We start from the raw sequence: 24,135 nt of genomic DNA on the forward strand, positions 1-24,135 counted from the left end.
TCGGCTTCATTAGTGTCTACCACTTCAATGTGATCCGCAAAAGCCCATTTCATAGCGCTCCAAATTCATCCCTCAAGACTGCCCCAATTCTGGCAGGACCAAGGTTCCCTATGCTAGACTCGTCAAAGTTTAGCTTAAAAAAACCATGTGCGGGAGGCTCCTTGTCTTAGACAATCTTGGTTTCCTAGCCTGAACCACCACAAATCTCCCTCCTGAACCACCACAAATCTCCCTCCAACCATACCATAAATCATGGGCGGGTATAAATCTAAAGCAAGAAAGGGTTTTCACCAATGATTAACTTCCGACCGGAACTTAATTATTTCTGTGCATGCAAGTTACAAGCATATACTCAACTCAACTCAACAAACCCTTTGTCCCAAACTAGTTGGGGTTGGCTAAAATGAATCCTTTAGAAAAATTTCATGAAGAAGGTGAAAGGAATCTACCCGGCTCTAATCCCGGCTCTAGTTGGGTTCTTCTACGTGGATCATTTTCTTCCATTCTATCCTATCCGAGGTAATGTTCTCTGTTATGTTCCTAGCTATTAAGTCTTTCCTCACTGTTTCTACCCAAGTTGTTTTTGGTCTGCCCCTACCTCTTTTTACTCTATCAATTTGGCATGAGTCGCCTGCTCACCGGAGTATCCAAAGGCCTACGTTAGATATGTCCAACCATCTGAAGCGGTGCTCTCTCATCTTCTCATCAATTGGTGCCACTCCCACCTTTCTACGAATGTCTTCATTTTTAATTTTATCTAACCTTGTGTGGCCACACATCCATCTAAGCATTTGCATCTCCGCTACACTCATCTCATGCACATGTTGCTTCTTGGTGGCCCAGCATTCTGAGCCGTACAACATGGCTGGCATCACAACTGTCTTTTAAAACTTTCCCTTCAACTTGGTAGGGATTTTACGGTCGCACAGAACTCCTGAGGCATTTTACGGTCGCACAGAACTCTTGAGGCAAGCTTCCACTTCAACCAACCTGCTCTTATTTTATGGTTAACATCCTCTTCAATCTCTCATTCCTTATGTAAAATTGAACCAAGATAGCGAAAGATATCCCTCTTAGGTACCTCCTGTCCAGTCATATTTACTACAATCTCGTCCCGCCTTCTTACATTACTAAAGTTGCACTCCATATACTCTGTCTTAGTCTTACTTAGTCTAAAACCTTTGGATTCCAAAGTAGTTCTCCATAACTCTAACTTAGCCTTTACTCCGGCTTTGGTTTCGTCGGTAAGTTACGAGCATATAATTATTTATATTTTTGGTTTAGTGCTTTATCTATTTGCTATTGGGTTACATTTTTTACATGCTTCATCATTTGATATATAATTATATATATATTTTTTCAACTAAGTTTTTGTTCTCATCAAAAACTCATACGAGTCACGAGTCGAGTCTAGTCACGAGGCATAAAATTAAGAAATCGAGTCATGAGTCAAGTCACGGGTTGACAACTATGGCTATGAGACCTTTATTTCTTCCATGCGTAACATACTCTATTGGTAAGGAGGATGGACTTTGTTTCTGGCATGACCTCTGGTTAGGGGAGTCAGACTTTATCGCTTTCCCAGATTTATTTCTTCTAGCCTTTAATCGAGAGGCTAGAGTTTGTGACTATATGGAAAGAACAGAGGGTGAAAAGTCAGATTGGATAATTAAGCTCAGGAGAAATCTAAAGGACCAGGAGATTGTTAGCCTATGCCACCTTCTGTACTTTCTTTAGTCTCAATACTGTTCTCCCTTCATAGAGTTTGGGCGTCCGAAGGAAGTTTCTCGGCATGCTCTTTCTTCCAAAGGTTAGTGATAAGTGACGGATTTGGAAAGGAATTCTGGTGTATTTGGCGATCACTTCCTCTCCCCAAGGGTAGTGGCTTTTGCTAGGACAGTAGTAAACAGGAGAATCAGCACCTGTAATAGGCGCAAAAGGTTCAATGTCATGCTGGGTAGGTGCATTTTATGTAAGTCGGTGGAGGAATCAATCGATCATGTCTTATTATTTTTCCCTTGGGGCCATTGTAAGGAGCTTCGTATTCACTTGAGGTGTTCACAAATCTATCAGGAAAACAGTCCTTCATTGGTGCAATAGTCCCTTATGAAAACTAGGGGTCGCTCTCTTTGGAACCTTTTTCCCTATGCCATCGTACGACACATTTGGCAAGAAAGAAATAGAAGATTTTTTGATGAATCGGAGTAGAGCTTCGGCAAATTATTGTCAGACATCAAAGTTGATTTGATTGCATGGGCAAAAGTGAAGGAAGCTCAATGCTCTTCCTCATCGGTGGACATCCTTCACAACTGGACATCTATCACATGGGAGAGAAGCATCAAGATACGTTCAAATAGAGATCTAGCATATGGCAGCACCAAAGGTAAACCTGGTCTTGTGGGGATTGGTTGTTTGATTTGTGACTTAAATGGTTGATCCTTGATGTCTTTCTATGGGCCTATAGGGATATGTGAATCTAACGAGGCAGAGGCTAGGGCTCTTTTGTGGGGTCTAAAGTGGTTTGCAGAACATCTATCTCTCCCCTTAATAGTGGAGGGGGACTCCTCCAATGTACTAGGATGGGCAAATAAAACAGCCCCAGGTCCACGGAAGATATCCAGCATTATTGCTGAGATCAGAGACTTGTGTAGGATGATTATCCCTCAGTTCTCTCATAAACTCTGATCGGCAAATGAGGAAGCGGACAAACTTGCCAAGGAGGAGGAGGAGGGGGGGGGGGGGGGGGGATGGACAAATCGGAAATGGAAGTGATAGACTACTGTGACGACCAGTTCGGTGCAGCAGGACTGCATATTTTGAGATACACTGTAACCTTGTCGGGCGACAATGTCTTCCGTTTGTTGCAGCAAGCGGAATCAATAAAAGTTACTGTTCTAAAAAAAGGTGATGTCAACCAGAAATTGGTATGATCAAGTATCAAGTTTCAGAGAAAAACATAGTGCCAAACATTAACATTCAGTGATCCAGATTCAGTGTCTAAATTATGCATTTGAAGACAAGGTTAAAATGCTTGAATTTTGAATTATGGGCTGACATGATTCAAATTGCTAAAGTTGGGGCCAAAGTCAATGTGGTTGGACACAATCTCAAATGTCTAGTTCCCAATCTGATGCAATCTTAGTTTCAACTCTCAACTGTCTGTTCAGGTTCTGATAACAATCTTAGTTTTACGTAGTTCTCGTGTTACTGAATTTGAGTATTTATACTGAAACAGGCGAAAGATGAGGGTGTTACAATTCTCAAAAACCTAAAAAGAGGCTAAAAGGGTAATTTTGATTAACTTCTTGGTCGCTTTGGTTTCTCCACAAGCGTTTCCGTTCTCCGGCGGACGTTGTTCGGCCGTTCGCCCGGTCACCATCTACGAGTTTTCTTCCCTTTTGTTTACTCCCCTATGTTTGTGTTAGGGAGAACACCATCTTGTCAAGGCAAGATTGTTGTTGCCTCCACCATCTCCGCTCCGGTTCTGAGCTCTGAAGAATCACAAGAGCACTTTGTTTTTGGTCGGGAGGCCGGATCTGGTTTGTGGAGGTCGGGAGTAGGCCATAGAGACTGGATCTGGCCGTGGAGGCCGTCATTAGACCCTTTTTTGCCGGATCTAGAAGGTCGTGGGAGGTCGTGGAGACTAGATCAGGAGGCCGTGGGATGCCGGATCTGGAGGCCGTAGAGGTTGTCGGGAGGCCATTGAGGCTGGACTTAATCGGGGTTCGCTGGGGCTTTGGTGGTGGTGCAAGATGAAGTCTGCCGGAGATCGGGTGGTGAAGATGGGTTAATTATCTGAAAATGGTGAACTTCACTTGCAGAAGGAAAAAAAAAAGGGTGGATGAAGAAAAACCAGATACTAGGGGCTGGTTTTGCCCATCCTGTGCTTACTATAATTTCAAATGGAGGACTAGGTGTCGATGGTGCCCTAGGAGGAGGAAGAGGTCACCACCCTCATTTTATCGTCCAGTGGCTCTGGATCAGGATGGAAATAGACGACATAATCAGGGATGGAGGCAGGGGGATTGGTCCTGCTTGTCTTGTTATTATCTTAACTTTAAACGATGGAGTAAATGTCGCTGCTGTCATCTGGACCGTAAACAACTGCCTTCATATTCAACCTCCACCACTTTAGGGGCTGGAGGCCTGATAGCTCTAGAATCTGAACCTTGGCCAGATTCTGAGGTAATTTCGACCTCAAGAAGAAATGAGTTATCTGGATCCCTCCAAGATCTTTTGGAGTGGGCCAAAAAGTCCTGGAACTCTCCCTCTCTCGCTTGCCCGTGTTTACTCTCCAATGACGAGGTCCTCTTTATCTTTGATTTTGAAGAGATGGCTTCTAGGATTTTGGATCAGGGACTCGAAAACGGGGGAGAACCCTTATCTTCCCTCTCCCATTGGTCCCCAGATTATATCCAAGGATCTGAGACTCTTTAGGTCAATTTTTACGATATCCCACTTCATGTGTGGGCCTCCTCGACGGTTGAAGCCTTGAGAAATCTCTTTAGGCGGGTGATGGAAACTAAAATGGAGGGCCTCCATAACCAATGTATGCGTTTTGTATCAGCCAAAATTCATGCCCCTCGTTGGAAATTTCACCCCTTTGTGAAGCTATGGATTTCCAATCATTTTTACATGGTCGGAATCTCCATCCAGGAACCCAGAGGCACCCAATTGAATCTTGCCCTACCGGATAACAGGGAGTTGGTGCGCGCCCTGGAGTTCCAGGCCAGGCGGTTGGTGCACCATTTGGAGATCCAGGCCAGGCGGCCAGCTGGCACTCCGAAACCACCTCATCAGGATTCAAATTTCAAATCTTCAAGGGTTAGACTTGGAATTGTACAAGGCTCGCTTCCTGAGTCTGGTCTGAAAGGACATCTGAGTCTCCTTTCAGGGGCGCGAGATCAAGACCCCGTTCCAGCTCAGAATATCCAGTGTGGCAATCTAGCTTTATCCAAGATGAATCTGGATTCTGGAAATAATGATCGTTTTCTAGAAAAGGGTGGGCCCTCACATGTGGCATGCTCATGGTAAGAGTTGTCTTGTTTTGTCCTTCTTCCTGACAGTTTGATTTTTTGGCTGATTCTGGCGCCTCCCTCTGTGCGACTGTCGAGAAAATAGCAGAAAAGAAAAAAAAACAAAGAAAAAATAAAAAGAAACATAGAAAAAGAAAAAAGAGAAAAGCCTTCGAAGATTGTAAAGACGTGTCAAATCCTGGAATTACCAGAAGTTTCCTGACGTGGGAAGTCAGGGGTTTGTTGTGTTTTTGGGTTTAGGTGGTTATGGTAGTGCATCATTTCAACTGCAATGGGGTTCGCACGTTGAGAATCATGATGGACATCGATCTCACCTGATTGGATGATAGCTTTCGTATTGCAGGGATAACCTTCGTTATGAAGGAAGAATTAATGATGAAACTGGGGAGCGCCATTTCGGCGCATTTAATGTCGTCTTTTGATAGCGGGAGTCTATCCTTAAAGTTGGGTTACTGGCTTCGGCTCTGTATTCATTCTGTGCTGATACATTGTTTTTTGGGTGATCTATTCTCTTCTCCTTTGGGCTTGGGAATTTGGATTTCAATGGAAGATTAAAGAGTTTTGGTATCTCCTCCCCCTTGCCCTTCCTCTTCACGTCGGGGTAGAAAGAGAAAGTTGCCGGTAGACTTGTTTGAAATGGAAACTTCCTTAACAGTTTCGGAAAGGCTGGCTTACCGAGAGGAATATACATCCAGTCACTCTCCAACACCAAAGGAAATTGCTAAGGACTTTTCTAAACAACAATTGAAGATTTTAAAAGAAGCTAGCAATACGCCGGAAGCAATCTTTAGGTTGAGTAGCAAGTGGTCCATTAAGGAATCCGACTCCCATTTGCATAAACACCCCTTTTTCATTAAAAAGCTGGAGGAGGAACAAGCTTCTAGGCGTCTTCGCTGGGAGCCTGGGAGGAGGACTAGAAGACAGGAATTCATAAGTTAGAAGAGATGATTTCTAGGAAGAAAGCATCAGAAGAATACATCCCTACGGAGGAGGAACTCTCCATTTTGAATCTGGATGAGGAGGTATTCGTATCTGAGTTGGTGGGACTTATTCTGGAATGAAAGAAGTTCTCAGCCTAGCTTGTCCCTCTGGGATGTCTTAATGATCAGATATACCTTAGAGACTTTTTGAGGATATTATAAAGGAATTAGGGATAAGGATGGTTTTGGGATTGGATGTTATTCCATATGCTTGACATTTGGGAGTCTTCTTCTGAATTAGAAGTTTTACAATTCAGATCACAGGTTTGCTTTGTCCGATGAAGTTATCCTCCTTTGGTTTTAGAGGCTCTTGTTAGGAGATCTAATTCTTTTCCAAGATGTAGCTGATTTTTGTGAAAGATCATCAGGGGAGTTGGATAGGAGAATGCTATGGAACAGTTGAAAAAGCTTTTGTATTTCATCTTTTTGGTTATCTTTGAATTGGTCTTGGGTCTGCCCATGCAAAAAACATGTTAATATCTTGTATTGCAGGATGGGTCTTCTGGTCGCGAATGCTTTCTAAATATTAATGAACTTTGTCGATTTTCAAAAAAAATATATCTAAAAATGGTGGAATGGGATGAAGAAAATGGGTTGTGGTGGATGTGGGTTTAGATGACAATGGTAGTGGTGGCTAGGCCTTAGAGGTGGAGATGGATGGCTTTTGTGGAAGAGATGTAGGGGGGACTGGAGGTGGTGACCGTGGAGGAGGAGGTGGTGGCCGGCGGGGAGAGTTGCCGGAAAAGACTATCGTCTCTCTCTCTCTCTCTCTGTCTGAAAATGCAGCCGAAAAAGGCGGTCTGCCGTACGATAGAAGAACTGGCTATAGTGCACGGTTAGGGGCGCACAATAGCTCTAGATCATTGAGCGGGATTTTTGAAAATTAAAATCGCAAACTGGGATGAGGTGGAGAAGTTGTTTGGCATGGCGGACACGGATTATGACTTGGTGGGCCCCACAAATATGACACTTTTGTTGGATCCGATACAAGTTAGGCTATTGGGTAATGTAATGGGGAATAGGGATGGGTAGCGTATAACGGATACGTAAGCTAATCCTATTGTATGTAGGGGGTGGTACTATTGTAGCATGTTAGGGGACAACTTGTCCCTTATTTGGCACTTTTTGGAATGATAAATGTGAATTTAAAAACAAAAAAGAGAGGCTAATAGGGTTTAATAAAGGGGTGCAGGGAGTGCAAATATCATTTTCAAGGAAAAAGAGATTTAATTGTATGGTCGTTGGGATTGCCTCACGATAGACAATTGTTCGGTCTTAATGCTGCTCCGACGCACTCGGTTAATGCAACCGTGTGTGTGGAGCGTGTGGTGTGTGTGCAGGTGTGCCAGCCTCTCGAGACAAGAAATCGGAAACTTAACTCGAGGGGTTCAACGACCGAAACATTTCCATCCCTTGGGATTGAATTTTAGGCGATTGAGAAGAAGAGGGGAATGCCACTTCTTCCTTGGGCTTCTCTGCCTTTTGCACAGATGGAAAGGACTTTTCAGGTGCAGACATGACGCTAAATGTAGGGATGTCGACACATGCAGAATGTGAACGACACGTCGACACGAGCATAACGTGAATGACTCTCAGGGTTGACAGACCATCCGACTCAGGCTAAATGACAAAACGACGTAAACGAAACGCTAGTGCAGAAGATCGTGAATTAAAGAGACAGACTTACTTGGAAAGATGAATTTATTGCTTCCTTAATCCGGAAAAAAGCCATAGCTACGGAAAAGAAAGTACAAGTGCTGGAAATTATAGATAAAACGCTAATTACATGTTTGGATTTGGTTTTGGGCCCTCTTCCTTGGAGATATACGCCTTCTTATATAGCTTTATTCGGGTAACCGTTCCTCAGTGCCCCACGTTCTTGGCGGGAATTTTTTGGTAACTAATCATGATGGGCTCCCTTATTCTCACGTCCTTCGTTATCTGGGTGGTTATCATCCACCTTCCCACGATTGGCAATAGTTGTGCCACATCCTTGAACCAGCCCAGCCAAATGGTGTCTCGATAAGTCGGTTCCACTTGAGGGATTGGTTCTTTAGAGATAAACGTGCTCTAATAAAAATCTTCAATAACTGCCCATCCTTCTAAGCATATGCACGTTGTCCCACACGTCCATTAAATGCCGACGTGCCATATGAGTCCAAACAAACAGGCACTTGATAATTCGGTCATCTATGACCGATTAAGCCCCAAAGCGGGTGTAAACACCAATTCATAATGGTTAGTTAAGAGGTCATTAAACATGGGGCCCAGTAATACAAAGGCAGTAATCTTGAAACTTGAAAACATTGTCAATGGAATAATCTACCGTTGGGCTCTCCTTATGTTAGTCAAGGTACGTAACGTTTGGTAGATTCTTTATTAACTTTTATATGGCAAAATACATTATAATAGGGCTACACAATTTGATGATCCAAACTATTCATTTGTTAGCCCCGACTTAAAATAGACTGTGCCGGCCCAAAAATGATCTCCATAGGATGATCTCTCTGATCTGTACATGTGTAAAATGGACGGCACACTAGAAATCTCTACGTATGAAAGGGGTATGATCATCCTTTGGAAATGATTTTTGGGGCACGACCTATCGAGGTCCAACTACCAACATTGATTCGGCTTGTATCATACTCTGCCATTTTTTTTGGCTGTACTAGCATGCTCGTGTGACAGTGTTGGGGTAAAATTCTCCAACTAATGAGGAGTTGACACGTGGCACGTGAAGACGTAAAGGCATACCTGAAGGATATTTTATACTACCTGGAACTTCGAGGAAAATAAACCGAATTTGCGAGTATTCTAAGAAACCTTCCTGGAAATTGTTTAAAGAAACTTAGAAAGAGATTCCATGAAACGAGCCCAATCTGGCGAGACTCCACGAGATATTCCAGGAAACAAGCCCAATCAGGCAAGACTCCAAGAAAGGCAAATTCCTTAGAAGTTTGGGACTCCAGTATATAAAAGGGGGTAAAACTCCAAGAAAGGCAAATTCCTTAGAAGTTTGCTACTCCAGTATATAAAAGGGGTCAAACTTAGTGGTGCACATCTTACATTTCATTTTCTCATTCACTCTCCAGCTCGTACTGCCTTTTCCGCGTCTGACTTTAAGTATTGGAGAGTTCCTCCCCTCCCTGGAATCCATCTCCATCCGTCATTCCGACGTTATGTTTTCGCAAGTCACCCTTCCAAAGTCAACTCAATGAGGGTCCTCTTTAAGGAGTCCACCCAATTTTCAACGGCAACAGATTGACACAAAACCCGCCTCAGCCTATCAGTGGCCGTCCAATACCCTCCCATTCAGCCCAGCATCAAGAGGACATAAAAACAATGGGCCAGGTTAAGAGGTTATCTAGACAAGTTGTAACCCTAATCAACTTAGTTAAAAACCGACAGAAAAGGAAGACAGAAAGCCTTCAGAACATGAAGATTCAGGGCTGAGCCGGGATGACCAGGTGCCTTCCAGGAAGAACACGAACAGCAGTTCGAACTCTGTCTTGAGTCCTGACCAGTCAGCTCGACCTAGCGCACGATGCCTCGTCCAACATAAATGATCCCAAAGAATGCCGACATCCTCAAGAAGATTGAAGAGATGAATCAGAAAATCAGGACAATGATGAAGGAAAAGGGCGTCGCGGACGAAATATGACTGGTAAGCGAGCCACCCTTCACTAACGAGATCATAATGGCTCCCTTACCCCGAGGCTTCAAGATGCCCCATATCAGTCGCAGTGATGGATCCTGTCGACCACTTGGAGACTTTTAAAGCCGTGATGTTGTTACGCATGATCGGCACAATCATGTGTAGAGCCTTCCTGGCCACACTCAAGAAAGCTGACCGGGTATGGTGCTCTAAACTTCACCCAAGCTCCATCATCTTGCTCGACCATATCAGTCGCCAATTCATGAGTCACTTCAACAATTGAAGGCATCAGAAGACCTATGTTGTGGTAATTATGACCAAGCAGACAAACAATGAATCCCTCAGAGACCACATCAATTGGTTTAACAATGAAGTCTTGGAGGTGTAGAACCTAGACCAGTCACTGGCTACGGTGGCACTGATGAACGGCATAAAAGATTCGAGGTTCAGCTTCTTGTTGTCCAAAAGGTCACCTTAAACTCTGGCCGAGCTGCTCACTACTCTTCATCTATGCTTCATGATCTTAAGCTCTCTAAGCCAATCAAAAGAAGGATAGAAAAACTAAATAGAATTACTTTTACTAATACAATTAAGGGAAATGATATCAACACAACTGTGTTTTGATATATTGGCTCACCTAACTTGTTTTCTAGTATTTAGAGAGCTGTCAAAAGGTCATTACGGTTCCCAAAAAACTCTCACAAGCTAATTAAAAAAGAAAAGACAATCTAGAACTCCACCCTAACAAAAAGTAGTTCTGCTGATATCATTTCCCTATAATTAATTGTCAAAAAATGCCTTCCAAAATTAGAAACTTCTAATCTTACATCCCCAACCCAAAATGGGGCCGGTTATTACACGTTTGACATTTGATACAGGCAAATCAATGAAATATATCGAAGTTTTCAACAAACATTTAAATGTTCATGGGATATTGGAGAGGAGTTCTATAACTTTCCCAAAAACAATTCAAAACATAGAAGCAAATCTCTTCTTTCCGGAGTTCCTTTTTTTTTCCCGATTGCATGCAAACTCACTTACTAAGCATGCGACGTCGTGTTTCCATCTGACTCGTTTGTATCAGGCAACAGCCATCTATCTAGACGTGCCTTTGCTTTTTCTACCTGCATAAAGAAGCAAAACTGAATTGAAATCTTATACTTTAGACATGGAATGAAGTACAGATAAACAAACAATACTCCCTCGTTCCTTTTTCTTCTTTCATTAAAAAACACCTTTGATTTAACACTGAATTATTAATTCAGTGTTTGGGTGTGAGATATTTTAGAATCCCTGCCCTAGATGTGTGCAAATATCCCATGCTATAATCCTGTGGGAATTTTACAACAAATTGTTTTACTTCTCTAGAAACAACATACTATATTCAACTGCACTAAAATTTGGGTGAAAGTGATTATTGGAAACTATCACAGTTCAAAAGCTCAGAAACTCGACATGCAAAACCAATAAATTGATGACTTGATAATGAACTCAAGGGCACTCTTCCATTGAAATCAGCAAATTGCAGATGTTAAATGGGAAGAACACAATTTGAAACTGATGGCTTGATAGTCAGATTCACTTTTAGATTTAAGGGCTTTCTCTCTCTTACCTGAAGATCCCAATCAGTTCTCTGAGTTATGCAAATTAGCACAAATGTCTGTGCGGCGATTCCACATATCATGCCAATCCAAATACCCTGAATAGAAACCAAAAAACTGGATTGAGAGAGAGAGAGAGAGAGAGAGAGAGAGAGAGAGAGAGAGAGAGAGAGAGAGAGAGAGAGTCTTACTCTAACTTGTAGAGAGGTAAGATATCCAAGCAACAGTCCTAGAGGAATCCCTATCACATAGTAGCAACCAATGTTTATATATGCCACAATACTTTGCCAACCAGCCCCCAAAGCTACCCCTGCTCGTTACACAGCAAAGTCAATTTGTATTATGGAAACTGATATTGAAAGAAGGGATCGAAAAACTGATACTTGCCCAACATATTATAGAGAGCAGCCATTTAAAAAAAAAGGAAAAAAAAAGAAACAATGTATTGACTGCACCCTATTTCATCTTCTTTTTAAGTTCATTCATATAGTAAAGAAATTGCATAGCTTGCCTGAAAGTACTGGTTGAATGCTGTTGAGCAAAACTGAGAATGCTACATAAACCCTGAGGCTTGACACTTCTTCAGCCACTTCTTCACTGCTGGTGAAAACATAAGAAATGGCTTTGCCAAAAACGAGAAACAAAACGAAAAACACCACACCAATAGCTAACGAAGTGCTCGACACCACACTAATAGCAAATTTCGCAGCTTTTGCATCCCCCCTCCCCAATTCATTTGCTACTCGCACGCTATAAAAACAAAATGAGAGGACAAATAAACGAGGTAAAATACAATAAAAATAAACAAATATTATACGAGGAAAGCAGTGGCATATGCACCAAACTTTCAGTGTATACACCGTTCCCCATAATTTGATCCTCCCAAGCAGGGAGTTATTTTTTGAACAGGTGAAGTGCTCTAACACTTGTGGCCAACATCTGAAAAGAATATGCAGCCAATTGAGGCAGTAGGGATCAATTTGATATAGGCACCCAAAAGAGAGCTGTTCTACAGGTAGTCAATAAAAGCATACCATGTAGCTGACAGGAAGCCGACATGGAGCATAAGTTCCCAGGTAGTGATGCTGAGGCTGCCAATACATGCTTAGTTAATAGTGTTATTAGTTTTTTTACCTATGAAATTGAAGAAAAATATGGTTGAAAAGGGGTAGTCATTTCCTCTTACCAGATAGAGAAAGCAGATAAGGAAACCTCAGCATTTTTCATGTACCCCACTACTAAGATCAACACCGAATTGTACCATAGCTCTACGCTGTTACAAACACCAAAGCCATCATAAACATAAAGATTCGAGCTGTCCAAATATATCAATATATAAACTTGAGTTTGAAACCTCCAATTGTTCTTGTCACAGTTTAATATGCCTCCATTAGCTAGTTGACAACGCTAACTTAGCAAGATCTTATTTATTGTTTATATTATAATTGAATGAATCTTTCATGACTAGTAGCTTAGGAAGCTTCTACATTTGTTGTAAATATGCTAGAATGACAGGCGCCCTTAGCAAAAAATGGGGCAAGGGCTCCCCCATTGGTCAAAATCCATTATTGATAGTGATGATTGTAAGTTTTCTGCCATCATTAATGGATTTTGACTGATGGGGGCGCCCTTTCACCCTTTTTGCAAGGGCACCTGTCATTTCAGCATTTAATATTATGTATACATGACTGCGTAGCCTTTTGGGGTTAAGGCCTATCACCATATTTATTCTTTACATTTACCACTTGACCGTACGCTATCTTGGAACTTGCTTCATGCATGGAGATTGTCATGCCCCTTGTCCATTGAATGCTGCTACGTTTGGACTCACTACGTTGAGACCTGGTTCATTGACTACTGCATTGGGAGCTTGCTGCTTTGAATTTGCTTATTGGAAATTTACTATCGAAAATGTTTATATACTTATGACAGTGTTTTGTTTTGGAATTGTAAAAGTTATGTACTTTATTTATGTTTGGAGGGATTCTAAACTCACAAGCGCCCTTGTAGAAATGGTGGAGAAGGGCGTCACCATTGGATCCACGTCATAGTTAGTCCATTTATTGTGGCTCTGAAAACGGTAGATGCAAACCCACAAAACCATCATCAACATGAAGTTTCTACCAGTCCAAATATATCAATATATAAACTTGAGTTTGAAAGCTCCAATTGTTCTTGTCACAGTCTAATATGCCTCCGTTCTCTAGTTGACTAACTTAACTTGCATTATCTTTTTTATTGTAATATAATAGTATGATTCTTTCATGACTGTAGAGTAGTAGCTTAGGAAGCTTCTACTACTGTTGTAAATCAATATAATATTATATATTCAAGGCTGCTTACGCTATTGGGGTTGGGGCATATTGTCATATTTCTTCTTTTCATTTATCACTTGATCATTCATTATCTTCGAACTTGCTACTTGCATAGAGTTTGCCATGCTCCCTCTCCATGGAATTTTGCTACATTGAGACATGGTACATTTTTTTTAAAGTTGACATATTTCATTAATATTAGTGAAAAATACACTTAGACCCCCTGTGGTTTCTGACACATTCAACTTAAAACCTAATGTTTCAAAAGTTACAAATAGATCCCCTGTGGTTTCAATTTGTGTAAGGTAGACCCCCCTCAGTTGACGGTTCGTCCACTAATTGAAGGGTTAGGATGATCCTATGGATCTGATTTTTTGGGCACACCCTATCTATGTCAAGGCCAATCAAATGAACGCTTTGGATCATCTAAACAATGTGGGCCCACTGTGGTTTTCGTAGTGTTTGGATTCGGCTATGGGGTTTGGGTCCACTACCAAAAACACAATGGGCCCACTTTGTTTGATTGATCCAAAGCGTTCATTTGATGGGCCCTGACATAGATAGGGTATGCCCAAAAGAATCAGCTCCATAGGAATCATCCTAACCCTTCAATCTGTGGACAAACCGTCAACTGAGGGGGTCTACCCTACACAAATTGAAACCACAGGGGGTCTACTTATAACTTTTTAAACATTAGGGGTTAAGTTGAATGTGTCAGAAACTACATGGGGTCTAAGTGTATTTTTCCCTTAATATTAAGATAGCAATCGGGACCAGTAGTCCCATCCTGCATTAGAAAATATTAAAGTGTACTGGGCCGACATTCCAGCACCACTCCAGAAGAGATAAACAAGGTATTGACAGTGGTTTATATTCACCCCTGTACTTCACAACACTGTATTCTTTACAACATCTTCCCACCCCCTAATATGTACCACATATGAGAAATTGTGCCACTACTCACTATCTGGCCATCGGCCTAGATGCTTGAGCATCGAGTAGCAAGACTGGGGAGATAAATGCAGTTGTCCCCATTGAAATCATTCCCTCCAAACTCCTAGCCCCCCCTTAAAGACTAGCTAGATCAGCCGGACAAAACAGAGGAATAGGGACCACCTCTCAAACTACTGTAATAAAACTAAAACCTTGTTATGCAGCTTGTCTATTCTATTCAGTAAATCCTGGAGGGAAACATTTCCCAATTCTCAAGCGTGTAAGCTGCGCCTTTGATTAGCATAGCACTTCCCCAAGCTATTAAATCCAACCTAATCTTTCATAAAAAACAAATACGTCTTCCTGAACTGGAGATATGTTCCTTTACTTTTCTACTAACCTCCCTATCAATTTCCTACTTCCCAATCCTCTTTACACTTTTCCTACTTTTCCTCTAGTCCATCCTTATTCTCTCCTTTTCCTCTTAAATCTTCACGAGTGAGGTTCTAATTGATCCACCTTCTACCCATCGACTCGATCCTTTACAACGCTGGATTGCGATCCAAAGAACATCTCTCTGGTCTTGACTATGTTCTCCTGATAAGAGATCCCAAGGGCATCTCCCATCACTAAGAATTCATTAAAACTCTCCAATTCAGGGTGCCCACGATCGACAGCTGCTGATGGTAATTGAAGATCTTTACCCCCATCAGTGTCGGCTTTAGGCAGCCCTGTTCGCTGAATATCTTCCGTTACTGGAATCTCTTGATCCCGATTCTGATCAGAGTCCAAAGATTGACTCCTAATTTCCAAGCAAGAGATAGCCGATTGCTTTTCCTCCTCCCATAGACGCCTTCAAGTTAGCCTCTCCTTATCCAGGATCTTACTAAAGATGGGTAGATTGCGAAGGGGGGGTGTGAAGTTCCTCCTCACTATTCAAGGTGGACCGAGAAGGGGACGATCCCGAATTTCGAGCGCCTGCTATCCTTTCTTTAACCCATTGTTTCTTCAGAGGGGAGAGCAGAACCTCAGCCGGTGTGGGCGATTTCTTCCTCGCCAACTTTTCATTGGACTTCAGATTTTTTTAGAAGCTCTAAGTCTTCATTAACTAAGGTGATTACCCCAATAGCTGGATTGCTTGTGTGCTCGAAATGATTGCTGCTAGACATACTTGAAGAAGGCAATTTTTGAGGGGATTGAAAATAGAGAACACTTTCGGAGCCACGCTTCTTTTTTCTAATTTTCTTTTTTCTGTGCAAGCGCGACAACTTTCTATTAAGTATTGATAACCCTCCATGTGTTGCCAAGACACAAGCGTCCTTCCCAAGACCTTTCTTGATTTTACCTTTTCTTGAGCGATTGTTTTTTACCTCATCACTTTTCCCTGCCATGTGAAACCTGTTTTTTAATTTCAGCACCTTTACCACATGTGTCAACAACTTCTTTTCTTCCCCATTTCCTTTTGTTGCCACGTGGGAGTACCAACGGTGGTTTCCTTGCAATTGGCAGACCCCCAGAGCCCCTAATCCTAGCCTCCCTACTTTGTGACACAATCTCAGGGGGAACAGGTGGGTAGGTGGGGAATTCAAAATTTGAATTGGGGACCACCATCGGCACCGGTCTAGTGACTACTGCCACCTTTTTCGGTAAGTTTACGGTCGGTGACCTACATCATCAGAAATTTGGACAGATCCCTCAAAAGGAGGCATATTGTCTTTATTACTGGCCTCCCCCACCACCGACATTGCCAGTGAATTTATACTGTCCTCTGAAACCACCTTAACTCCCACCGAGAAAATATTGGAGTCCACCTTTAAATTGATAGACCAAGGAATGGATTTCCACAAAGGGGACATGACCAAGGTAGAAGCATACACCAAACAGTGAGAGTGATTCCCAAAAAGTTGTGATTCAAGAACCTGGCCCAAATGCGATCCTAGAATCTCCACCGTGGAAGCAACCCGCGCATGAAGAGGAATATCATAAAATCGTAGCCGAACCATTCTAGCGCCCGTGTTGTAGGCAGGGAACCAAGGTTGGAGGGACGAGAGATACCCTCCAAAAGCCTTGCCTCCACGACGAAGGATCAAAGAGGCCTGAAATTCGGACCCGAATCGGAATAGAATGTCCACGGTACTAATGGCAAACGGCTTATTCAACTCTAGGAGGCCCCAAAAAAGTTTAACCCAGGCCCAAATTTCTTCCAGAAGCCATGAACCATATTTAAAGTTCCGATAAGACATCATTTAAGGTTCTTCTTTCAATATTCCACCACAGAGCTTGGAACCTCCAAACATCGAACGATTTCACCACCATCTGTAGATGGGATCTTTTTGGGTCTCCTGGCTAAGCTAGAGTTCTCTTTGTGACACATTTCATCACACTTCCTGCATGAGGTGCGCGAACCAAAGTTTCTGTAGCTGCATTTTATGCACATCCAGTCACTCTCATTCGATCTTGGTCTTCGATTTACTTCTATTGCTCTTTGGCCAGGAGTGTTCCTAGCTCCGAAATCCAATCTTCTTCCCCTTGTACCCCACTCTTCCAAACTCCTCAGGGAACCAGCATGTGAACGCGGTGGGGGCTAAAGAGACCAAGGAGTTTTGTCTGCACCAACTCCTTGCCCAAAAGAGAATAAAGATCTTCTACAACAGATTTTAAAGATCCCAAGGGAATCAAAGACTTCCATGGCGGAATAGCCTCCATCTAAAATGCCAGGTAAGATTCTGCCAGTCGCTCGAGATTTGTACCACATTCACAAAAGAGGGACGACGATTGAGAGCCACCCGGGAAGATGTTCCGATGACGCCTAAAGGCTTCCCTGATCGTCATTGCCCCTGGAGACCGTCCACTTTCATTGTCTCTTTCTCCCTCTCCACCTGAAACCTTGAATTCAGGCAGGACTTTCTCTACATTCAGAACCTGAACCTTCCCATCGACCACGTATGCTCCATTGAGACATGGTATATTGACTCTACTATATTGGAAGCTTGCTGCATTGAATTTGCTTTATTGAAAATTGTTACTTGCCTAACTGGGTCCCACCCGGGGTGGGTAAGTTAAGTTAGATTGTGTTGCTTTGGAGTTAGCTTTCTTAGTTTTTTTTGCAATGGGTAGGTTTCTTAGAGATAAGGATTAGGGTTTCTAGATTAGCTTGGGTAGGAGTTTTAGAGGAAGTGGTCACATGGTTTTTCATAAAAAACATGTAAGTAGTCTTTTTTGAAATTAATGAAGAATTTTATCCCAGAAATTGTGTCTTTGAGCACAAGGGAGGGTCAAGAGGCTGATCTCCCTTCTAAGAAGATCAATTCCGTTACCAAGATTCGGGTTTCGTAAAAGAAATCTACTGTTTCAGGAGTTTATTTACTTAGGACTAGTGTTTTATTTTGGAATTGTATAAGTTATTTACTTTATTTATGTTTTACATTTGATAGTGTGTTAGTGGTTTCTTAGGAAAGCTAAGTAGGCTTAACAAGTGTTAATCTCATATTTGAAATGTTGCCTATATTTTGGGCCTTGTATTTTACAAGCAATTTCAGTGAAATTTGAAGTCTTTTGACTAGTACAACAACCTGGCTTTCGTTCTTTGTGTTTGGTATCAAGAGAACAAGTTACTTCTAATCTCATCTTCTCCCTCCATCTAGATGGGTTTTTCATTAGAAGCATCTGATGGGTATGTTTTCTCTATGTAACCCTTTCATATTGAGGCTCGATATGGAGGACCATGAGAGTAGCCCTTTTACATTGGAGATAAGCTCATATAAAATGTAGTGAACATAAAAAGGAAATTCAGGAGACAAAGTTTACCAGAGCATGACACCAGAAGATAGAGAGAGCTTTACGACTGGCCACAGATCATAAAATGCACTCTTAGAGAATCCTCTCCATGTTTTGGGGCACCATCCTCCGAAAACGTACATGAATTCTGCGATGAGTATGAGCCAATTTGCAAGAACCATTGAACCCATGGCACCAGAAATTCCCAAGTTCAACTTGTAAACAGCCACCCACTGAAGGAGTATCTGCAGCGCAAATGAGGTACTCGCTAGCCATGCGATGATCGTGTTCTTTTGTTGGGCTTGCAGAAACATTTGCAAGGTGAAGTAAAACACAAAGTAGAATATAATGGGGATCAACCATAAGGAGATCACTTGAGAGGCTTCTGCAATTTTTGTGTCCTGGCCAAGAAGTTTAAGAATTGGGGTTGCAAAGATGTAAATGGGTAGCATAAGGGTCGCAGTGGCTGTCAAAACAATCCACCACCTCTGCAGATAGATTCCCAGCATGTGGTATTGTCTTGCTCCATATGCCTGGCCACACAAAGTCTCAAGTGCACTCGCCATTCCCAACTGTAAAGAAAATAAATGGGTAGATTGTTACGTGAATAGGTCCTACTTAAGGTGAAATAAATTACTTTAGATATTTGTTATTTTTAGATTTTGCTCCCTAGTTGTTTAGTATAGGTAGGGGTTTTAGAGATAAGGGTTATCTAGATTAGGGGTTTTCTATAAATGACATGTACATAGCCTTAAATGAATGAAGAATTTTATCCCTGAAATTGTGTTTTTTGCATAAAGAGGACTGACCCTTCCCTCAAAGTGGGTCAGGAGACCGATCTTCCCTCTAAGAATATCAATCACGTTGCGAACCCCCAACAATTGGTATCAGAGCAATCGATCTTGTATCATGGCTACATCTTGGGAGATTTTGGATTTTGTACATGATGATTTTCGAAAAATTAAAGCACTTGTTTTGGAATTGACGGGAGGGCATCGATGGTTTGTGGAAGGCTTGAACAAAATCAACATGTTGATCGAGGTAATACGCAAATATGAAGAAAAGTAGAATCTTGACGATGTTGATGTTCGAGTAGAGAAAAGTGCAAGAATTGATGGCGACAAGGATAGATTAGATGAACACATTATCGAAGACTATATTGATTTTATTCAACTATTCGATCATTCTGTCATTTCGATGCAGCTCCATGAAAAATCGTATTTCTTTCCAACTTGGAAAACAACGGATTTTGAAGGCGGGGTTCGAATGATTGCAACTCCTATTTTTGAAGAACCTGAAAGGCTAATATCAATTATGTTTTTCAGCAAGATTATGCCCAATAAGATTTGGGATCCCGGTGGAATAAATTATTTTCTCTAATAATTTAACCTTGAGGAGAACGTTGATTTCAACGATTATGGAATATTAGATGATTAGATGGGTACCGCTTAGGGTGAAATTAATTAGTTTAGATATTTGTTATTTTTAGATTTTGCTTTCTAGTTGTTTAGTATAGGTATGAGTCTTGGAGACGAGAGTTATCTAGATTAGGGGTTTTCTATAAGTAACATATACATAGAGCATTAAATGAATTAAGAATTTTATCCCAAAAATTGTGTTTTGTGCACAAGCAGAACTGACCCTTTCCTCGAAGTGGGGGCTGATCTTCCCTATAAGAAGAACAATCACGTGAACGGATTCGGGTTCGTAACATCCATGAAAGGTCAAGACCAGCCCTTGTGGATGCTACCTTAATTACGAGAATGTGTATGTAATATATAGTTTTGGGTTATAAGGTGGGAAAGTGATCCACTTAAAAAGCAATTGATACATGACGTGCACAAAGAAGACAAGTAAGATCAGCAAACGTGTTGTCGAGGAGACGAGAACATTGCTTTTTACACTTCTCACAGAATCTGGGGGGGCTCCTTTTTGTTGGGCGGTGTTCATCAACCTTTTGGGAATTTTTTTTTTCTTTTTGCATGATTTTGGCCACGAAGCCTCCCACTTGTAAACAATTCATCGAATTAATGAAAATCTACTTTGCTTGTAACTGTCATCCACGTAGTTTTTAGTTATTCACGCTCTCGATTCTTTTGCCTAGAATTTCATTCGGATAGGTACCCTTTATATGAGCGTATGCACGGGTCGCTTTTCCATCCTAAAGTGGGTTGTTACTGATGTGTCAACATGTTCAAGAATCATCTTTTTTATCCCTTTTCTTATTAGTCGTGGCTTATTCGACAGGAACTTACCCGTAGGAGGGTAGAGTCGGTACCGAATCACATGACCACTTTCCTTTTGACGGTTATTGTCTTGGGAAACGGCGCTTTTGGTTATGATGGCAACTGCCATTATTTTCGGCGCAATGATGGGAGACGTGAGGCGCCAATGTCTAGGGGTGTGACACGTGTTCCTCTTTGAATGGTAACCTTGATTTTTCCCACCCAAAGGCTTTAATCCATATATAAGCATTTTTATCGTTTACTTTTTCCCCAAGTCTTTTCTACCTGTCGATTTCGCTTCAAGGGTGGTGGCAAAGAATAGCGGGACTTTTCTTGCCTCCGAAGGTTTATCTGGTACCTTCGTTCCTACAAAAATCTGTAAGTTCTTCTCCTCTCCTCTCTTGTGTTTCTGTCCTTAAACATATCTGATGCTTCAGACTCGCAGAACCCTTCTGGGAGCGTAGGGCACATGGAGAACTCTGAGTCTCCTCATAGGGTTGATTCAACTGAAGATGTTAGAGATGATGCTAGTGCTAGTGAGCCGCTGGCTCCGGCAAAGTCGTATAAGAAGAGAAAACCCTCAGCCGATAGATTAAGTGTTCTGCCAAAGCTAGGAGACATGGGGAATAGGATATTCGAGTCTATCTCGTCGGGTTTTAAAATCGACACCCGGGAGTTCAAAGACCAAGAAAAGCTCGTCGAATATGGCTTATGCCGCAAGATTATTCATCCCAGAGTTTCCATCAAGGGGGTCGGCTCAAGGATTCCAGCAAGGCTGAGGTAAGAGCGATTCTTAAGGGCATCGGGATAACATCTAGTAGTGCTTTAGATGGGCTTATTGTGGAGGGAAATTCCTTAACATCATTAATTGGATGGATGGTAGCCGTCCTTACCCATGACGATTCGTGGAGTTGATTGAGGAGATTCGTGACCGTGTGGAGGGGAATTCGATCCTCTTTTAGCACGTCCATCGCTCGGCTTATGATGAGGCATATCGGCTTTCCAGACTAGAGTTAACTAGGCGAGCCTGGATATTTTTTATTATCTTCTTCCTTGATCTTAGTTTGTATTTTCATCTTTTATTGTTCTTATTTCCCAAGTTCTTTTGATCATCTTGGTCGCAGAGCCATTAATAGATTAAGAGGAATGCTAAACTGACTGAAACGTCACAAAGTGCATTTATAATGATAATAGGGATAAGTCAAAGAGCATTTATTGCACTTTTGATGTTTCAACCAATGATGGCACCCTTTCATGCGATTGCTACAAGGACGCCCTTCTATCTAGCATTCATCATAAATTAAATATTAAATTATTAAAAATAAAATATTTTAAGAAACTGTTCACAAAAGACTAAAAATATATATATTTTTTTGGAAAAAAAGAAATAAATGGAACAAATTAATTTTCATAAAGAAAATCATAAACATCCGGCCAACGTTTTAACTTTCGACCGAAACCGAAATTGGGTAAACCCGAAACGAGCATTTATTGCACTTTTGATGTTTCAACCAATGATGGCACCCTTTCATGTGATTGCTACAAGGACGCCCTTCTATCTAGCATTCATAATAAATTAAATATTAAATTATTAAAAATAAAATATTTTAAGAAACTGTTCACAAAAGACTAAAATTATATATATATATTTTTTGGAAAAAAGAAATAAATGGAACAACATATTAATTTTTGTAAAGAAAATCATAAACATCCGGCCAACATTTTAAATTTCGACTGAAACTGAAATTGGGTAAACCCGAAACGTTAAAAATTTTTGACTGAAATTTCAAAATTTCGGTTGAAATTTCATTTTCCCCGAAATTTCGGTTCCAAAATTTAGGAAGATTACCAAAATATCTGGATTTTATTCACTGTTTAATATTTTCCCGAAATTTCAGCGGAAATTTTGTACGGGATAAAATATTACTTTTTTGGATTTTGTTAGATTTCGTCCTACCGAAATTTCAAATTTTCGGCTGTAATTTCGGTTTCGATTCCGAAACTGAAATTTGAAACCATGCATCCAACATAGAATTGAAAGAAATTAACGAAACAACCATCTGAAATTAATTTTTTATTAGTTAATAACTTGGTAAGTTGGAAGTGTTGAAGTTTTTACTTTTTACTTTTCTGACTTAAAATAACGATGATTTTTAAATTTTTTACTTTTTACTTTACTTTAAAATAACAATAAATTAACTTCTGAATAGTGTAAATTAGTATGTAAGTGAATAGTTGAACTGCCCCAGTTGCATTGAACCGACTAAATGAAACTGTTCACTCACTCAAAACAGATTACCGAGGAATAATTGTTAAATGGGATTTGCTTGCGTCCATTGCAGAAGGCATTTCGCGGATGGGCTGTTGCGTATGAGAGCAGCCACACCGGCTCACTTTTCAGCAGATTTTGTCTTTATTAGCCACACCGGCTCACTTTTCAGCAGATTTTGTCTTTATCGGCTGAAAAGTGAGCCGGCGTGGCTGCTGCAACAGCCCATCCGCGAAATGCCTTTTATGATGGACGCTAGCAAATACCTTGTTAAAAAAAGGGCGGCTCAGTGCATGAGGCTCCCTCCATTGCGGGGTCTGGAGAGGGCTAGATGTACGCAGCCTTACCGCTGTTTTGCAGAGAGACCACCATGTCACAATGGAAAAACCTTACAGTTGCGCCAAGGCTCGCCTTCTTAGCAAATACCTTGTTAAATTAACTAAAAACGTACCAGTACTCCGTTTGCAAATCGCAAGAGAAAGGTTTGAACGAGGGCATATGCAGCGAGCTCCAGTTCACTATTGTGCCCAATAAACGATTGAGTCACCACCAACATCCCAAAAGATGAAATTCTTATCAGTATTGAAGGAGCTGCAACCCTCCATAACTTCCCCGACTCTGTAAAAAACCTTCTCTTCAAGTCCCCTCCCTCCTCCTCCTCCCTTGACCCCAGAAGCTTATCCTCCATCGATCCCGTTTCCATTTTTTGTGTATCTCATAAACACATTGACCTACTTAACACATGAAAAACTGCAATTCCTATTTTGGAAATCATCTCTCTCAAAGATATATTGGGTGATGATATTTTCACCTCCGCCCCCCCCCTGCCAGTACGTGCACACTCCCTAACCTGATTTGGCGTGAAAAGTGAGCAACTTTATGTCAAATCACACTACAAGGGGGTGTGCAACTCGGGGGGGGGGGGGGGGGGGGGGGGGGTGGTGTGTGTTGGGGTTGGTGGTAAATAGGAATTCAGTGACTTACCTAAAGGTTTGACGTTGAAGGTTAGATGGTCTTTGGATTTGACTTGAAGCTGGTGATGATTTGTTAGGGGGGCGTACCAACATGTGATAAGCACCCCTCTTCCCATTATCTCTTGGATATCTATAATATGAAAAAGAGTAATATGACAACCAGTATATTTCTGTCACGTGTCATTTTTGCTTCCATTAGCAACGGTGTGAGTCTTTACTTAGTTCTGATTCATTACATAAGGACAAATACCCAGAAAGCTAAAGCTGTGCCACATGGCTTTCGTATGCAAAAATGAAAGGGGCTCAACTATCCGTATTCATGACATAGGATTTGCTAGGGACCATCACATAAATGCATTTCAAGGCTGGC

General features: G+C 41.5%; 2 protein-coding genes across 4 annotated transcripts in view; one reads left to right on the forward strand and one right to left on the reverse strand.

Annotated features, from left to right (window-relative positions):
* The window catches only part of FBX2 (F-box protein 2), a 43,428-nt gene extending 21,815 nt beyond the window's left edge, over window positions 1-21,613 (forward strand). For 2 of the 3 annotated variants that reach the window (XM_077370280.1, XM_077370282.1), the window contains exon 2: window positions 13,283-13,619. The gene's annotated coding sequence lies outside the window, so the exon portion shown is untranslated. Of the gene's footprint in view, window positions 1-13,282; window positions 13,620-20,544 lie in introns of those variants that run through there. The other variant, XM_077370283.1, reaches the window with a different exon arrangement.
* Window positions 10,467-23,622, reverse strand: LOC143859625 (protein DETOXIFICATION 20-like). The gene is made up of 8 exons (XM_077370284.1): window positions 23,243-23,622; window positions 18,328-18,869; window positions 12,459-12,545; window positions 12,307-12,363; window positions 11,784-12,022; window positions 11,464-11,582; window positions 11,284-11,370; window positions 10,467-10,795 (listed from the first exon to the last, which is right to left on the reverse strand). The coding sequence occupies exons 1-8, from the start codon at window positions 23,492-23,494 to the stop codon at window positions 10,712-10,714; spliced, it is 1,467 nt and encodes a 488-aa protein (XP_077226399.1). The 5' UTR covers window positions 23,495-23,622; the 3' UTR covers window positions 10,467-10,711.
* Window positions 23,623-24,135: the final 513 nt, after the last annotated feature.

The sequence above is a fragment of the Tasmannia lanceolata genome, unplaced genomic scaffold (assembly GCF_043159265.1).
Source record: "Tasmannia lanceolata isolate RefF3 unplaced genomic scaffold, GAP_Taslan_0.1 ptg000035l, whole genome shotgun sequence".
Classification (NCBI taxonomy): Eukaryota; Viridiplantae; Streptophyta; class Magnoliopsida; order Canellales; family Winteraceae; genus Tasmannia; species Tasmannia lanceolata.